Below are 20,573 nucleotides of genomic sequence, written 5' to 3' on the forward strand. Positions count from 1 at the left end.
GGTTCTGACTCAATAAATTCTCGTCCAGTGCGTTAATGTACGTTCTAGACAGTGTATCAGCAACTGTATTGAATTTTCCTTTGATGTGCCGTATATCCATAGTAAATTGGGATATGTAGTTGAGGTGGCATGTCTTATGGGATGCGTATCTGCCTGCACTCACGTTCATTGCCTTGATGATTGGTTTATGATTGGGAAAAACGTCTGACTGCGGAGATCGCCTCTAGCTAGAGGAACCAATTCTTGGTGTTGTTTTCATTGAATGTTGGTAAGTGTGTCAGGGCCAGGGCGATGCTGATGGAGGGATCGTGGTTGGTGTGTGCACAAGCCATCTTCTTTGATTGTATAACTCACATCGGGTCACCACTTGTTGCGGGGCTAATAAGTATGTTAACCCCGCAAACTGAAGAAAAATAAAATGTGAGTTAAACTCAAACAAAGCAAAGATGACCCAGGCGAATATTAAATTTATATAGAATTTATTTTCTCTAAATAGAAAATAAACAGAAAAATTAGCTTCTGCAGAGATGGGACATGTTTGTTGAAATCGAGTCTTTCAACAGAACTAGTAGTGGTAGTTCTTCAAAGGCTTGGAGTCTGCAAGCAGGTTACGTCTGGCTTGTCAGTAATTGAGGTACTGGCTGGGAGTTGGTCAGAAGCTGGGAAGTTTTCCTTTAGAAAGGCTATGGCCTGCACGTATGAGGCTGTCTAAGAACAGAGTTGTCCTGAAAATGGGCAGTTGATGAGAGGTGTCTTAAATGGACAGTTGTAGTATTGTTGGTGTGGACGACGAGTAGCAGGCGTAGCAGATATGCTTAGAATATCAGTGCGTGTATCATTACTGTCGGATTGACTACTGCCTGTAGAGTCGTCTGTTGTAGAGGTCGTACAAGGGAGTGGAGAGCTGGTGTATTTGCTGATTTCAAGATGCCCATTGACGAGATGGAGAAATCATTACTCTTTTATAGCGATTTCAACCTGAAAATTGGCTCTAAATTTAACTAAACAAATATGCTTTTTTCCGCATTTTGATTGGCTAGAAAGTTGATAGCCTCTGTCACATGGTTTGTCTTCACCTACATCCGCCGAAGAATGGGTTTGGTTGAGTCGAGGGTCAGTGGCTCTTGAAATATTTTCATTTTTCTATACGTTGGCCGGAAGGGTGCGTAAAGGCGCATACGTGAAAGGCGAATTTTATACATTTCGTCTAGGGGAGTTGAAGTATCAACATCCGGTTAGCGAGTAGATATGTGTTGCATGTTGTTATTGTTTTGTTGAGTAGCCCACACCATTGTTTGCTAAGGTGACGGTGAGGCTACGATAAAAAAAAAAAAATACTTGAAAAAAAAAAAGACCCTAACCATAACCTGAAAGAAAGTTTGTTCCAATTTTACTTTCATAAACGAAAAATACTTGAAAGTTGTTTTCCACTTTTCCTTCTTAAAAAATAACTAAATAAATAAATGATCACATTTTTAAACAAAAAAACTTGTTTAAAAAAAGAAAAAAAATTGTTCCATTCAACTTTTCTTGAAAACATTTGCTTAAAATTATTTGACAAAAAAGCACTTATAACCTTTTCTTCACACAGTTAATAAAGTTAAAAATTATGGTAGGGTTATTATTTTATTTTATTTTATTTTATTTATTTACTTTTTATTTTTATGTTTCTACATTTAACATTTTGCTATTTTCTTTTACGTTGCGTTATGATTTCATCGGCATAATCGTCATCATGCTCCGAGGAAAGCCGCGCTAACGCTGAGTTATGTCTGGTTCAAAAGATGCACTAGTACCATTATTTTATTTTATTTATTCATTTTATTCATCATCACCTCCGTCGTCGTCGTCGTCGTCGTCGTGTTCCTCGTCATCATCATCATCATCATCATCATCATTAATAATAATAATAATAATAATAATAATAATAATTAATTAATTAATTAATTAATTAATTAATCAATTAATTAATTAATTAAATGTAGTGTTTTAAATTTTACTATTGAAAATGTTCATCAACTCCCCTCTACCTCCTCATTTCACAATTTCCAGAAAAGTTCAACTGCGGAACTACTATTTTTTAAGGACCTTCAAGAAGAACGCGGTATCCTTTCCCGCAATTTAATGACAATGCAAATTTATTATTAACGAACAAAACTCATTATTTAACTTCAACAAGAACAATTCATTGACAAAAAGAGAAAATGTTATAAATGTTTCCATTTTGAATCCTAATCATGAAAAGAAAATAAACTCATAAATAAAAGGTAAGTCATTTGAGCAGACGATACGCACGCGTCAGTTAAGTGCACGCACACCAGTCATTTTATTTTAACTGTTAATTGATATTTTTTTAATTTCAAATATTTCACATTAATTAAGAAATTGGGTTTGTATTACTGTACACATAGATTCGAAAAAGTTGTCAAAAAAACAAATATAGAACAAATAAATGTTATCAAAGGCAAGATAATTTACTTTTCTACCTAACTGGATATATTTTTTGTGTTTTTATTCAGTGTAACAGGTTTATTCAGCTCGAAAAACATGCAGTGTTTACCGATGTATTGGAAAATTCAAAATGGTGGCCGACTCTCTCTCGGAGAGGGTACGTTTGGGAAAAGGTATTATAAATAATAAACTAGACAAAATACTGTTAGAAATTCGCTCAATATATGTTACCGTGACATAAGTTGACATATATTGAGCGAATTTCTAACAGTATTTTGTCTAGTTTATTATTTATAATACCTTTTCCCAAACTTACCCTCTCCGAGAGAGAGTCGGCCACCATTTTGAATTTTCCAATACATCGGTAAACACTGCATGTTTTTCGAGCTGAATAAACATGTTACACTGAATAAAAACACAAAAAATATATCCAGTTAGGTAGAAAAGTAAATTATCTTGCCTTTGATAACATTTATTTGTTCTATATTTGTTTTTTGACAACTTTTTCGAATCTATGTGTACAGTTATACAAACCCAAGAAATTCTTAATTTAAAGTAGTCGGAAGAAGAATAGGTTAACCTGTACGGATAGGGTCCCGACGTTCTGGCCTCGTTCTGAGATTGGTGAAAAAAATCGTCTGACGTGGGCGGTGTCGAGGCGAAAAATTACCCCTTCGATAAAGTGCCGAGTTGTTAACTTTAAAAAAAAAAAAAAAACAGTTCAAATAATTAGAATTTATTTGGTAAATATTTACTTTAACTACAACAGAGCACTGACCAATAAAATTTGATGTTTTAGAGGTTTTCTGGGTCGCAAATAACGAATCTGATATTCAAACCCGTCGCATATTTACCGTTTGCATGGTATTAACCCTAGAACCCTCGCACTATTTTGTTCCAACCTCACCGCACCGCACCGCCATCGTTTATGCTATTCTTACATGATGCGTCCGCGCATGGACGCGCCTAGTAAGCTGACTTGTTACATCGCGGAAGAATTTTTAAGCAGACATTTGAAATAACAAGAATGTTTTCCAAAACAAAATGTGGTTCAATTTTTTTGTGTTACGTAGTTTTTGATGGTTTTTAATTGATCAAAAACAAATTAAGTTTTCACAAGCGATTTACAAAAACATTTTTATTTTTCGTTTTTTTATTTATTTATTTATTTTTATTTATTTATTTATTTATTTTTTTTTTTTTTTTGCAGGGTGTGTATTAAAGAACTTGTACAACATTTAAGAGGTGTTTCTGCAGTTTAATTTACTGTTTTTCCGGACCCCCCTCCCCACCGTTTTACCATAAGTAACGCGGCAACGCGCCGACATACATCGAGTAGAAGAACTGTTTAAAACAGTTCTTCTGCTCGGTGGTTGACGGCGCGTTACTTACGGTAAAACGGTAAATTAAACTGCAGAAGCAATTAGATTATCTACAAGAACGGTTCAATAAGAACTTGTTTACGTTGAACTTGAAGATGACAATATTGTAGTCAGCTGGAAAGCAGGCCACTGGAACAGAGTTCCACAGACGGACAGTTCTAGGGAAGAAGCTTAAGCTTAATATTCTTATTCTCTATTTTCATCTAATAATTCAATAAACAAAAGATACAGTAAGAAATTCTGCATAAGTATCTGTTATTGAAATGAGGGTGTGAATTTCGCATATAAATTCAACATAAAATAGTCACTGATTCTCGGCTAGGAGTTTCTAACCGGATAGCGTTGGAAGGGCATATAACCGAAGGCCATTTTTGTTAAGGGAGATAAATTTTGTGTGTGTGTGTGTGTGTGTGCTTTATTTTATTTATTATTTTTTAGAAGGGGATATTCGCCAAAAGATTAACATATTATATTAACCGTATCACTAACTCTACGTCTAGATGGGAATTGACAACCTCCTTCTCTCATTCCAAAGATTATTACACTTTCCCATAACCCTAAGTGTTGGTGGCAATAGACCCCCCCCTAACCACCAACACCTCCCAAAAAACTAAGATTTTATTAAAATCAAATATTGTTTACATGTCGCTACTATATGGTCGGGAAATGAGTGATTATTTTATATTAAATTTATATGCTAAATTGATCTCTCGTTCAAAAGTCAAATCTTATATATAGACAGTAGAACCCCTAGATACGGCATTAAAAATTAGTAACAAAATACAGCACAGTATATAAATCAAATAACATAAATAACTCTGTAAGGTGGGGCAAATACCGTAACCATGGGCCGGAAAAACAGTGTGTTCCACATAGTAACCTGAAAAAAAGTATCCTAGAGCCACCGTATCCCGGGGAATATATATATATATATATATAGAGAGAGAGAGTTTTTTATGGGTTTTCAAAGAAAGTGGAATCTGATTTTTCTTTTGGGGTGAACTAGCATAAACTGTTTATCTTAATGGGATCTTTTCAATAAAGATATAATATCAATTATAGGTATAATCTATAGATAATAAGTTTAAAGCAAAATGGAGAGCAGACTTATTGGTTTGTATCAATTTGGCTTAGAAGAAATGATTTGAACTATGCTTAAAAGATACAGTATTAATGTACACAGACATGACAGAAAAGAATAGACACTAAAATAAATATTTTTCCTAAAATTAATATAGGCTTATTTATATTTATAGATAAGAATAGTGTTGAAATAACTTAGAGTATCTGATTAAAATTCCATCTAACAACATTGAAGCATGCCACGAACCAAAGGAGGATCAGACCTATCAAAATTTCTGCAAGGACAAATCATGGTCAACATGAAGCTGGTCTTAGTCAATGCAAAATAGCAGGAAATCTTTCAATAATACTTTTTACTCTTAATAGAGTGATCGTACAATTTACAAGAAAGGGCAAAAAGTGCACAAACCTCATCCAGATTGCCCTGGGCCCTCTGAAAGAACCTTGCGTCTTGTGAAAAGAAATATTGAAGATCCTCTGTGCTAAGCCTCTGATATTGCAACACAAGCTGGTTTCAGTCCCAGAACAGCTACCAGGTATCTTCACAAACTGGGCTACTATGGCAGAGCTGTGGGAATGAAGCCTTTCCTTCGTCCTGCCAATATCAAGTTCAGAAAAGATTGGTCTTGTGAGATGGTGAAGAGACCTATGACCCTTTTGGACAAAAGTCATTTTCTAGAATGAGTCCTATTTACATTATTTTTCGACAATGGAACGGAATTGGTATGAAGGCTCCTTCAGCAAAACTTTGACTTAAAAAGACTACAGCCAACGCTGAAACATGGGAGTTTCTCGGTTATGGTATGGTGTGCAATTTGGAGTGATGGTTGCTCAGACCTGGTGGAGTGCGAAGGAAACATCAATTCTGCTAAATATGTTTCAATATTACATGAAAGACTCCTACCAATATTCTCAAGTGGTAAAATCAACCAATTAAACTCCCTATTTATGTAGTCACTTTGCTAGGGTATCACAACATTGGTTAAGCCAAAATGGGATTAATAAACTTCTATGGCCAAGTCAGTTCCCGGATATGAACCTAATTGAAAACCTTTGGGTATATTAAACCAGAATCTTCACAAAAAAAGTAAAGGAAACTATTTTCTGCTCTTGAACTTTCAGCATTATTGTGTCAGACATGGCAAAAAATTTCTCAAGATGATATTTGTCAATTCGATGCTTAGGAGGGTCCTTGCATTAAAAACAGCATAAGAAATGTCAACCAAGTATTAGATATTAAATTTGTGACCATTTAATTTTGATTTTATTCCATAAATTATATGTTTATTAAAATAAACTGTTTCTATGGGTGTCTATTCTTTTCTGTCATGTCTGTGTATATTAAAATACAAATGTAGAATCAGGGTAAGATTAATGGGCATAAGGAGTTAAGATAATGTCTATAATGCAGAATATATATAGGCAGTGGCTCTCTCTGACATGCTAGAAAATTACACCAGAGAGTATCCTGTACCTCTACAAAGCCACTATACACATATGCATGGAGTATTGTTATCACCTCAGGACTGGCGCATCTGCCACTAGTCTCTCACTCTTAAACAGGGTTCAAAAAAGAGTCACTAACCTAATAGGTCCCACACTAGCAACCAAACTCCAATCTCTGTTCAATCACTCAAATGTTGCATCTTTGTTCCTATTTTACAAGTATTTTAATGGAATGTGCTCTGACAAATTCAAATGCCCCCAACTAATCCAACAAGCAGCAAAATTCCAACCCTACACTGTAGAGGTCCCATGATGGTGGAAAACATTCTACTCAAATAGTTTCTTCCCTTGAATTGCTAGACTTTGAAATTTTCTCCTGGATCCCTGCTTCCCTGACTGTAATAACATACAGAAATTCAAGTGTAATGTGAACAGACATCTCAGTGCTCAACTCCCTACATAGTATCTCTTTAAATTTGGTCACAAATAGTAGCCCTTACATCAAAGTGGCACTGTGTCTTGTTTGGGGTGAAATAACAGTAAAATAAATAAATAAATGTTCTGATTTCAGACCATTATTTCTTTATTTCTATATTTAATAATATATATATATATATATATATATATATATATATATATATATATATATATATATATAACAAAAATATTGACTGAGCAAATCAAAGGTTGTTTAGTTAACTAATAACTGTCATTTGTGTTTTTATGGTAATCAACATTAATCAATCATTAGTTTTTTTAACAGCATCTTTTTTTTTCATATTTTTAATTTCTTTTATATATAGGTTTTTTATTTTGTTTCTTTTTTCAGCGTACGCCGTTTTTGCCATTTTGTGGTAAATCTACGTTATTTTGACCTATTCATCATGATTGTCATTTGTGCCAGTAGTATTGCTTTAGCGGCAGAAGACCCTGTCAACGACGAATCCGTAAACAACCAAATCCTGAATTATTTTGATTATGTTTTCACTGGAGTATTTACGATCGAAATGTTACTGAAGGTAAACACACAGATAAAAATTGCATGTATTTGTTTCATTTGAGTTATCATTTCTTTTAATTGCGATGAAACCTGAACATATTCAGTATTTGTTCATACAAAAGTTATTTAATTTATTTATCTCCTCTTTAGGTCAAATGTTGATTTGATGAAATTATTTCTGTGGAATAAACTGGATTTGAACGTGACACATCCAGGTTTTCAGTTCATGTCATTGACTACTTAGTTACCATCACCAACCAGTTTGATTTCTATAGTTTTCCCAGGGGCTCTGGGGTAATTTTATAAATTCTATTTAACCCATAAATGCGACCCAGTCAGGTATGACAACATCAGATTGAAGTTTAAAAAATCTGATACTAAAAGAATGAATCTGATTGGTTACAAATCAAAAACATAGATTCTGAACTTATCAGCTTCTGGGAGTTAGTTGTAAAACATTTATCTTACAGAATTTGTCACAATATTTTGGTATGGAAAATTGGATATCGTGTTCAGTGTCCATTCCTCTGATAAATATTAATTGTAAGAAGGGTAATGTATAATAGACACAAAAGCCTAAAAAGAAAATAGTTGCTGAGTTCGAGTTTCATGTAAAAACTGAAACTAAAAGAAACCCTTACTCCATGTATAAATTATAAAGATAATTGTTCGTAAGGAAAGTTTGCTTATCGCAAAAAAAACTTTTTTCGTATTAAACAACAGAATCCATATTTTGAACATTTCCATCTCCAACTATCAATTGACTGTGAATAACAGTTCAATGTGCATGGTAAATTGCAGATTTCACATCCTTCAAGAATTTTCTATTAACCGACGATTGGCAATTCATTGAATCATTTTGAAATTATCAGCCAGCATCATAAGTTGGAATATTGTTATTTCTTCAGTCTACATAAAATCATTGTCCTCAACATCATTTACAAGACTTGTTGATTGCATTCTAAGAACTCAGCGTTTATTTTCTTTCTGGGCCACTGTATTTAGACATTACCAAAGGAAGATATAAAGGGATGAGCTTGCTTAGATGAAGTGTTTTGTACTAATCATTTTTTTACATTATATAAATTATATAATCATCAACAAGTATTTAAATAATTCATCCCATTTAAAATGTTTTAACTTTTTTTTAGAATAGAATATTAAGTATTACAAAAATAAAAGATAGTTATTTTATGATGCTATATGTTATGCATGCTCATGTTTGTAATTAAAAAGAAATAAAATGTTTTAAAAAACGTTTTAAGTTTTAACTTACAAAAAATAGATGATCCAACTTTAAAATGTTTTGTAATGTTATTACCATTGCCAATAGTTTCTTCTTCATCATCAGTCATCATTTTCATTTATTTTAAACTGTTTCAAGAACAGTTTTATTTTGAGCAACTTTAGTTATTTTATTTATGCTATTAACAATTTTGTCAGTTAATAAAACAACTGTATGTGAAGTGAAAGGTAGCCAAATAAAATGATCATTTTGCAAATTGCAGAATAGACAATTTTTTATTCACTTTCATAGAAACTTTTGTGTGTATAAATAAAGGAATGTGTAAATATCTCCACTGGATAATCTGTAAAAAGTTGAATATCGAATGCAGCAGCAAATCCTGGGAACATATACAAGAAAGAACAGTCGGAAATAAGTCATACACAATCCACTATGACTAGCCAATTCCTACAGCTATGTCTCTAGAAAATGGAGGCCTTAAACCTGACACAGTGATATGGGACAAGAAGTAGAAAGAAGCAGCCTCAGTAAGCGTTAGTCTCCCCAATGTTGCTAAACAGCAAAGGAAAAAATAATGAAATACCAAAGTCATGAAAAGAAACTGGAATCTTAAGATCTCTACCATTCCAGTTATCATAGGAGCAACTGGACTCATGAAAAAGAATTTAAAAAATTACCTGTTAAATATACCCGGTGAACCAAGTGCAATAGAAATTCAGATAATTGCACTTCAAAGGATGATCAGAATCTTAAAAAGATCTCTCGTTTAGAATATTTGAGTTAGCAAGTGAATATTTGGCAGCCGGTAGGATGCTTCATCCCCAGCTTGAACAAACTAATAAGAAAAAAAAAAAAAAAAAAGACAATTTAAATATTTGTCTCATTTTTTTCATTATTCTTATCTTAGTTATTATGTTCCCAATGTTTCAGCTGGTGTAACCTCCGACCTTCTTCAGGTGCATCTTTTCAAAGTTGAGAATTTCTGTTGACTAAAAGATTCCCAAGTTCAAAAAGATGCACATGAAGAAGGTCAGAATTACATTGGTTGAAACGTTGTGAATTTAACAACCAAGATGAGAATAGTTATCTAAATAATCCAAATAATCTAAAGTATCAATTATCATCTCGAAAATTCTTAAACATTTGTCTCATTGTTATTTAATATTCATTTTTTAGTTTAATTATTTATTATATTTTTATATCATTTTTTTTTCTTTCCCAGATTGTTGATCTTGGGATAATTCTTCACCCGGGATCTTACTGCCGGGATGCATGGAATATTCTGGATGCAACAGTAGTCATCTGTGCTTTGGTGGCCTTTGCGTTCAGGTAAGCATGGAAAAGTTTTGACTACATTTATAAAATAATCATCTACAGTAGAAAATATTGAAATGAATTTTGAGCCCTACTTTATTATTCATTAATTATTTTTATAGATATTTTTTTTTAATTTATATAAATATTTAAATCAATGAACAAACCATTAATTTTAAAATTTTTCTTTCTTTTACAGTGACAGTGCGGGAAGAAATCTCAATACAATTAAATCTTTGCGTGTTTTACGAGTGCTTCGTCCCTTAAAAACTATTAATAGAATACCAAAACTTAAGGTGAGATCTTTTATGTTCATAACATACATTTGATTAGAAAATAAAATGCAAATAGATCACAAATGAGCAAAGTAACCTCATTAACCCTTAATCATTTGTGTTTTTTGGCCTAGATTTATATTATAACACTCCTTTTAATGTAAAATCAGTAGATTTTCTACATTTTATTTCAATAAAAATTAGGTCCCTTTGTCAGAATTTAAATCAAACATAGTTCTATCATTTGTTTTTCGATTAATGAATTCATGATTAAAGCATAATACCATAACAATTAGGTTATACTAAAGCTTTAAACTTCAATACAACCCTTTAAATAAAAGCTATTTCTCTTAAAAGAAGCAATTTTTTTTCTGTATTTTACTGCAAAAATAATTTAAGTAAAACACAATCGATCACTACTGTTTAACAAGATAACCTCATTAATCCTTAACCTTGTGTGGCTTTTGGCCTAGATAAGCGGTGACTCATTTTATACTATGACGTCTTTTCATGTTACATAAATGATTAAAATACTGATGAAAATTGATTATACATTTTTATTTATATATTATTTATTTTTTTAATATAAAACGAAAATTGAATCTTTATTTTTGGTCATTCTAAAGTGTTATTTTATAAAGAGTATTCTTCACACACATGCAATATTTCATTAAAAAATTAAGCTCCTTCTACAGAATCTGAATTGAACGCCATTTTATAATTTGTTTTTCAATGACAGCACCATTTTTTTTAAGTGAAAGAATGACGCTAGCTACCATATTTGTTTTTTTATTTTTACCAACACAATTGCTATATCAAACATATCATTGTTTACTCTTAATATTTAAGTTTATTTTTAATGATTATTTATTTATTTTATTTCATTTATTAATCTATCTATTCACACACACACACATATATATATATATATATATTGGACGATGTCAAAACATTGTTAATTCATAACCCACACAGCAGCAGCTATATAGTGCAATGGTGAGAAGCCTTGACTGTCATTTGGGTGGTCAGGTTTCGATCCTGGCTTCAGGCAGTTGCCTGTCTAACCGCATTAATGAGCTGTGAAACAGCGAAACAGTACTGTATGTGGATGACAATATATATATATATATATATATATATATATATATAATTTTTTCTATTTTTTATTTTTATTTTTTCCTAATAATCAAATCTTAAAATATTTCTAAAATTTCAAAAAACTTTTAAACCCCAAGATATTCTAAAGTACATTAAAATTTCCCAACCATAACAATATTAAAGACATAAAACCAATAAAACTGCAGTGACAAATAATAAGTAAATACAAATATAGGTATGAATATTAAACAATATTTTTTTCTTTTATATTTAGCTCAAGATCTAAGAAACCTATACAAACTGAACATTAGAATTCCAATCTTCTAGTTAATTTAAAGTTTGTTTGCATTAATATTTTTTAAGTATTCACTGTGGTAAATGCCTAAGGTATAATTATTCAATGTGGTATATGCCTAAGGTATAATTATTCAATGTGGTATATGCCTAAGATATAATTATATTGAGTGTCAGGGGGGAATAATATATTCCAAATTGTATAGACCCAGAAAGCCATAAAGCCTTAGTTTACCCTAATCAGATTAATTTCAGTGAAACGTTTCTAAAAATACTTAATTATTAATAAGATATATTTCTCACTCTACAGCTTACAATGTATATAAGAAGTTTAGCTTAAAATTGTCAAACTACTATTTATATAGGTTTAAAACAGACTAGCATATACCTCAATTTTGTATAATTTCTGGCTTTTTATTAAGCAAATTCTTATTAAATGTTACTATATCAAAGGATTCCAAAGTGCATAAATTACATTTTTTTTTTCTTGTTATGTATATATTTAACTGTACCTAATATTGACTATTTTAATTCATAATGAATTTCATTTTTAGTTAATTCCCTAACATATTTAGCTAAAGAAGTACCAGATTTATCAGATCCATCATTTGGTTCAATTTTGAAAAGGCACAAGTGTTTTCTGTATCTCTCCTTAAACATAGTACTAGTAGATCCGATGTAAATCTTAGTATTATTTGCAGTAATTCACTGCGTTTGTATACTACATTTGTAGTTAATAGGCAATTATTCTTATTTCTATCATTACAGTTATTTTCAGATACATTATTGGTATTAACAGATCCATGCTTATCCTGTATACGGCATGCACTTTATATTTTAATGTTATTATATCCTATTATAGATGCAGCTAGATGTTTGGAAGTGGAGAAAGAGTTTAGTAGAAGTTGTATTAAAGAGCTTACCCAATTTACTATCTCTAGATACTATAAATGATACTATAAAAACTTTTTTGAATATTCAATATGGTGGGTTTAAACCATTTTTCTTTTATTTACATTAGGTGGCCTAATGACTTTATATAGGTTTTCATCATTAGGTACTTTAATTTCAGTTATATTGCTGTACTCCTGTTATTATTTCCCATATTTTCCCAGAGCCTTATATATGCAGCCATATTGATTAAATCAGTTATTTTAACTTGTTTATTATCAGATTTGTTAAAACTAATTTTATTTCTATAACCTGGTCTAGTTAGAGTCTCATTATGGTATGACATATTTTCCTTAAACAGCTGTTCATTCTTAAGTAATTTATTAATTCTTTAGAGATATCTGAAACTACATATTTTTAACAGAAGGTGAATGGTTAGAATTATTATCTATGTACAATAAATTATGTTTCAGTTTATAAGAGCATGTCTATTATTAACCAAATCTAATGTAACATCTTGAAAATTGACTACACTATGATTGATATTTATAGATATTTTAAGATTTCTTTTTCTAAAAAATTTCTGCAGTCCTTTTTCTCTATATCTAAGCTCTTCTGATTGGAATTAACAAAAAAAACAGGCATTATCCCTATATCACTCTCCTACTAATTCAGGATTACCTTTATGCCGTTCCCTCAGTATATAAAGCCCTACCAAATCAGTAATATATGCTGAATTTTGAGATCCCATAGTAATATTTAAAAATATTTTCTCTATTCTTCATAGCCTATAGTTTATTATTATATACAATTAATGTTGTTCTAGTTAACTTAATTATATCAATTTCTAAGTTAGTTATATAAATCTCAACTCTAGCTATATTAAAAACTTATTGAGAGAGAGAGAGAGAGAGAGAGAGAGAGAGAGAGAGAGAGAGAGAGAATGAGAGAGATAATATTAATGAATATTTAAAATTCTTTTCATACTTAAATTGAAATTTGTCTCCCCCCCCCCATGCACATATCATTGCTGATCCCAAATACCTTACTAGGACTCTGTTAGAAATGCCACTAGTTATTTTGTATTATAGTATTAAATTTTATATACAGATTTTAGATAGATATGTTTGTTTATTTTCAAATCAATCTAAACAGAAATACAAAGCATTTTATCTAAATTTAAAAATATCCATAATTTGTAATATTTATTAATATTGTCTGAAATTTATATGCATCCATTAATTTTTTAAACAATCATTATTAACATGAAATAAATTTGATGATTAATATTTGCTTATAATTTATTGTACTTAATGAATATTTTGGTATTTAATTTCCTAACAAATTTTTCTTTTTCTTTTTCAGGCTGTGTTCGATTGTGTCGTGAATTCGTTAAAAAATGTGTCCAATATTCTCATTGTGTATTTATTATTTCAATTCATATTTGCTGTTATAGCTGTACAGCTTTTCAAAGGAAAATTTTTTTACTGTACAGACATGTCCAAATCTAATCGAGAGGAGTGTCAGTAAGTTTATTTCAGTTTCTCTTTTATGAATTATTAATTTGGAAATAATTGAAATATATATTTTGTTTTTCCTAGAAAAACACAATAAATAACTTTAATATCAGCCATCTTGTTTTATATTAAAACATATGATACTTCACTTCTGGTGATCGGATAATACATAGATACTGCACAGAAATGTTTAACTTGAATATATTTTATTACTCATTTTATATATATATATATATATGTGTATATATATGTATGTATATGTGTGTTACAAAGGATCAAAAGTATCTGATCTGATTTTCTGTAACACAAATATAAACAAATATTATGTTCTTATTTTTATCAAGCAGTTGTATAATATATATATATATATATATATATATATATATATATATATATATATATATATATATATATATATATATAAAACAGAAAGTTTACATTTCAAATTTAAAGATGTTTTCCATCTTACCGTTTATTTCTTTCAGCATGTTAAAATGTTCAATTGTAGACAGCACTTGTTTCGTAGCACAGAATCATTCAAGAATTGATTGAACATTTTAACATACTAAAAGAAATAAACGGTAAGATGGACAACATTTTGAAATTTGGAATATAGACTTATTGTCATTTATTTGTATATACTCTAATAACATCGAGCTTCATAAATTAAAGGATATAAATAAAAGGTGAAATATAATTGAATAAGCATATTTTTTCCATATATATATATATATATATATATATACTAGCAAAGATATGTGACCAGAGGAGCATATATTTCATTAGATTCCAAGAATGATTTCATCATGAACGAACTACGGACACTGACCCCAAAGGATGGACTTATATGATATCATGATGAACGAACATCACCCCACAAAAAAGTAGATGGTAATGCCTGGAAGCATGATATCATGACAACAGAATAGATAATACACTATCCCCTCCCCTACATAATAAAGGAGAAGGTATATATAGTGTCTTTCTCTAAAATGAGGAGGTAATGTCTGTGAGGACTTTATTATGATGAATGAAAATGCATTACCCAGAATTAAATAGGTATAAACCGTTTTAATGTTAATATAGTCAGGATAGATGGAAAAAGCTTTGCAGTTATTCATTTCGCTAACATTAAAAACAATGACAAGTTTCATTGTCTATGTGAAATGCTACATTAAAATTATGTGAAAAAATATAGTTGTCATCTTAACAGAAAATAAGATAGTAAAAGAAGAATAACTTCCTTTCATTTTGAAGACAATATGTTTATAAACTTGAGTTATCATTCTTCCTTAGTTAGTCTCTTTCTCAACTTGTTTAGATTGTGACTATATTTTTTCAACATAATTTTTATTTTGGTGTTTCATGTGTATGATGAACTTTGACATATCGAAAAAACATTAAAAAACGCTAAGTTGTTTTGTATTTTTATTAAAATATGCTTTAAGCTAAAAAATATATGTTATTTATGAGTAATGCCAAAACATATTTCACTCTAAATCACTAGTCAAGAACAAATTTTTTATCTGTGTTTTTTCAACTGATTTAGGAATACAAAAATCACATTGGTCTTACTCAATCAGGCCAAGCTTTTGAGCTATGGCCACATGCCGTTTTTTAATGTTTTCGTTCAAATGTACACATGTATGGAGCATTTTAGAAGAAATTGGTGGGTGTAAAATGTCATGTCGAATAATTGTTTTGATTGGAAATGATTATTTTAATGACAAGAACTATTTAGGTTTGATATTTTGGGGTGACTATGTCAGAAAGTGATCAATTTGAAGTCATAAAACCTTAAAATCTTCCAAAAAATTGGAGCTCAGCATACACAAAGAATGACTGGCCTGTGCGGGAGGAATGTCATCAATGACTCTCTGGTAGATAGAAACAGAATACTCTTCCCACTACTGCACATCAGGTTTGACTTAAACAAGTAGTTCTGGATAAGGATAGTGACTACTTTACTTAATTATGCCAGGCTTTTCTAGAATTGACCCTGGAGAAGCTGAAAGCTGGCATCAATAAAGGAAATGAAACTGGAAATGTGAAAACCATTTTTTCTGGTAGTGAAGAATTGTCTTGGCAACAATAAGGTCAGAAACTATGCAGAACTTACCGACAACATGCTGACTGCTTTCAGAAATCTGGGCTGCAACATGAGCATCAAGACGCATTACCTATTTTTACATATGGACCGGTTTCCTGAGAATCTGGCTTCAATAAGCAATGAACAGGGGGAAGAGATTCAATCTGGACCTGAAAAAGATAGAGATCACGTATCAGGGTCACTGGGATACAGTTATGATGGCTGACTACTGTTGGAATCTGAAGAGAGAGATCTCTGCTGTCAAGCATTCCAGGATTTCAAAGAAACAGAAGTTCAAGCCCTAAAGTTTGAACAATGGTGAAACAACATGCAATTTACATGTATTTCCAGTAATCAATGTTTCTATCAGGTAATCAATATATGTTATTGGCAAAACATATTTTTCTCTTAAAAACATATTGAGGATGATATATGTTGACTAAAATCAGCTGATAATGCCACAAAAGTGTAACTGATTTTGTCACAAGATCTGATTTTTTTTCAAATCAACTTAGCACAAAAACCTGACATGATAGAGAAAAATGGATGCCACTTCCTGATTCAGAAGTGCAAAAATACTCTAAATTAGTTGTAAAAATGTAGACAACATTCAAAAGTAAAAAATTGTTGCTCGGTATAATTTATGTGATTGAAATGCGAATTTACCCCCAAATAAAAGGAGTCTTTTCAAACTATTGATGCGTCCTTTTCCTATTTCAATCACATAAATTGAAATTTTTAAATTAATTAATTATAATGCATATTATTTTGATGATATTTGCCAGTTCAGTCCAGTATATACAGACGATCTAATTTGTTTTATTTCTCTTATCTTTTCAGGGGTCAATATTTTGATTATGAAGATAAGTCAGATAAACCACGAGTTAAAAACAGAGAATGGCTACGGCAAGACTTCCATTATGACAACGTCATGTTTGCTATGTTAACATTATTTACTGTCACCACGGGAGAAGGTTGGCCAACGTAAGTTCAGCTCAATAATACATACAAAATACTTTCTTTCATTGCTGGACATAAGTTTAAAACATTTTCCAAACATTTTTAGTTAATGAAATTATATAATGTAAAAATACTTACCAAGGGAAAATATTTTCACTCTTTCTAGTCGAAATTTATTTTGAACTTTTATCAATTTTAAGGTAACTCTTATATCAGTAAAAAGGCATATTTACAGTTTATGAAACATAATTGCTAAAATCCATACTAATGAAAAATGTAACAATGATAAAGAACAAACAACAAAAAATAAAATAACAACAAAATAAAATAACAAAAAGTAAAATGTAACAATGATAAAGAACAAACAACAAAATTTTTTTTAGACTTTTACTTTGTATAGCAACTTATATTTTAATCTTATATTTGTTGCTCACAAAAAGAAAATACTAAATTTAAACTAATGAAGTATGACCAAAAACTATAAAAAATTGATTATTTAGAGAAAATATGTTTTCTGAGGTCAAACATCATACCTAGCTTCTCTCTGTCACATACATTCTTGCTAAGAGTATGTTCAGAGTCAATTGTAAGAGAAGTTTACATTTGACAAAATTATTATAATCGACAAGCAGAAAAAATACTGCATGATACTACAGTGTTTCAGTGTAAGTGTGACCCACTTCCCTGTTGTTTGGTGAACAAAATGTTGAAATTCTCCTTTGAACGCTTTGTAACATATTTAATAAATGAAAAATTCTCATCAGCATATTAAAATTTTATCACGATTTAAAAGTATATCATAAGAAGTAATTGAATGATTTAGAAGTATTTTGGAGTATTAATTTGTTTATAATATCAAATCAAATCAATTTATATTGTAGCTGTAATAAAATTGTAATATGTTGATATTGAAAATTCTTTATTTATTGGAAATTTTGCAAAAATATAATTTGATAATGAATAAAATTGAAATCTGAAAATGTGCATACATATAGAGATTATGTTAGAATATTTATTTCTGAAACTTGATGTGAATATGTTTTGAATATATCATGTTTTAGCTGGTAATACATATATATATATATATATATATATATATATATATATATATATATATATATATATATATATATATATATATATATATAGTGTTATAATGGAATAATTCCAGAGGAAATCCGGGTATGAGAGCTCAATGTGGTAAACAGAGCAATGACATGAAAATATATCTAATATATCTAAAATATATATATATATATATATATATATATATATATATATATATATATATATATATATATATGATGACATACCACGATCTGCCAATATTAATGTTGTACTTTTTGAGTTGATAGAAAATAGAATAATGTTTCAAAATCATTCATGGTCATAATATTATCATTGATATTAGTCAAATTAAGCCTGTTTCTTTCTATTAGGCCACATTAACAGCAAAAACTGTATTCTGGAGATCTCAGGTGTCAAATGAAGTCCATCAGATATGCACTCTGTGAAATGCATTGTGTGTCGTCATCTCAAAAGATAATCAAACTGTTTTAGTTTGAGAATGACATTGAGGAGGCAGTGATGGTCAATAAAGAGTATTACATTGTGGTGCTTAAATTCGGCAAGGCATTTGGTCCATACACAATTAATATCACTATGGAGTAGCTGGATTGTTACTTAGTAGATCAACTGTTCAACAGATGCAGTGTTCCAGAATGGTCATTGCATTCACTGGATTAAACCCACTAGATTTCTATATTTGAAAGACTATGTGTACAAGAATAATCCACAAGCAAATGTAGAACTCAAAGTAACTATCACTCAACAGATTTGTGGTATAAGAATGAAAGAGTGTGTCAGGGTAATCAACAACTTTGTTCAATGGCTCTAAGTATGCCATCAGCAGTGAGCCACACATTTAGAATATGTCTTGTAAAATTTTAATTTTATAAAATGAAATATTGAATGAACACTCAGTTTAATTATTATCATTTCAGTTCTTAGAAAATCCAAAGTTTTCTTATATTTCTTGTCTGCTTGTTTCCATTTTTCTTTGTCAACATCTTTGTGGGCTTTATCATCATCACATTTCAAGAACCAAGAGAAAACAGTTTGGTTGATTTATAATTAGTGGAATCAATTAGATTTCAACGACCCCAAAAATAAGTAAAAATAAAAGGAACAAATTCTGTCCTACACCAGTTTCGTTTGGTTGATTGTAAACAAATAATAAACCTGAGTTGTTTTGTTGTTTATTGCATTGTTGATTTTTAACATAAAGATTTATTTTAAGGGAAAAAGTAGGGATATTAAATATTTATTTTTAGAGTGTATTGTTTTTATATTTACAAAACTTTTTTAAGTTTCGAGCATATAGATGGCTCACATTCATACATTTGCTTTCACATGAGAGCAAAGTTACACATAAGGTCAGCTTTTAATGTGGAGAACAGCTCCCCAAAAAGGAACACTCAAGATCTGAAAGAAAAAGTGCCTGTATAATCTTGCTGGCATTCTCTCATAACTGAAGGTAGCATAAACGAAATACTATAAACCTCTTTCCTTCCTCCAAAATGGGATGATGAAGAAAGTAAATCCTTTTGTAGAAGAAGTAATAACCTATTATACTTGCCTTAAAGTTAGGATCGAATTCAGTAAACTGTGATAATATAAAATAAAAATAAATTTGATATCTTTTTCTAATAATAATATACTAACACTAATGACTATTCTTTTTAATTTTCAGAGTTTTGAAAAATTCCATGGATTCCACTAGTGATGACATGGGACCAAAACCAGGTTACCGCATGGAAATGGCAATATACTATGTTGTGTTCTTCATTGTCTTTCCATTTTTCTTTGTTAACATCTTTGTGGCCTTAATCATCATCACATTTCAAGAACAAGGAGAAAACGAGTTAGTTGATCAAGATCTGGATAAAAATCAGGTAAAGTATTTTCTTGTACATATTTTTGAGATGACAATGCTGAATTTATTTTCCATAGTTGAAAATAAAAAAAATACTTATATTGTATAGATATATCCAATATATAAAGTAAAGTCAGTCTCTGTCATTTCTTTGTCATGGATAGCTTATTCCTATAAAGTTTTTAATTGAATCTGTTTTCAGTAAAAATATTTTAATTGAATCTGTATTCAGTAAAGATATTTTAACTATGTTATTTTAAAAGAAAACTTAATTTCAATTGATTTTATCGATTTACATATTTAGTCTGATAGATTTTTAATTTTGTAAGAGAAAGACTTTGAATACTCTACTGTCAGGGTCTCACAAAAAATTATAAATTCTTCACTCTATTTAGTTTTCATAAATATATAATAATGTTATTAATATACATGTTACTTAGGCAATACACCAGTGTTATTTATCTTAACAACAATACACCCTCTTTAAAAAAAAGGGGAGTAATGCTGTATTCATTCATACAGAGTTCCTTTCTTGTTTTTTAATTTTTAATCTGGTTTTTGAAGTTTATGATTTGATATTTAGCCTCTAAAT

General features: G+C 30.2%; 1 protein-coding gene across 1 annotated transcript in view; it reads left to right on the forward strand.

The window, feature by feature from the left end:
- LOC145241391 (voltage-dependent calcium channel type A subunit alpha-1-like) overlaps window positions 1–20,573 on the forward strand; it is a 1,447,749-nt gene that overhangs the window by 1,256,218 nt on the left and 170,958 nt on the right. The window contains exons 28-33 of the mRNA XM_080104315.1: window positions 7,192–7,381; window positions 9,831–9,937; window positions 10,122–10,218; window positions 13,846–14,006; window positions 16,927–17,070; window positions 19,799–20,000. Of these exons, the coding sequence (XP_079960441.1) occupies window positions 7,192–7,381; window positions 9,831–9,937; window positions 10,122–10,218; window positions 13,846–14,006; window positions 16,927–17,070; window positions 19,799–20,000 (901 nt within the window). The remainder of the gene's footprint in view (window positions 1–7,191; window positions 7,382–9,830; window positions 9,938–10,121; window positions 10,219–13,845; window positions 14,007–16,926; window positions 17,071–19,798; window positions 20,001–20,573) is intronic.

This window comes from Euprymna scolopes, chromosome 20 (genome assembly GCF_053919585.1).
Source record: "Euprymna scolopes isolate OS-2025 chromosome 20, ASM5391958v1, whole genome shotgun sequence".
Classification (NCBI taxonomy): domain Eukaryota; kingdom Metazoa; phylum Mollusca; class Cephalopoda; order Sepiida; family Sepiolidae; genus Euprymna; species Euprymna scolopes.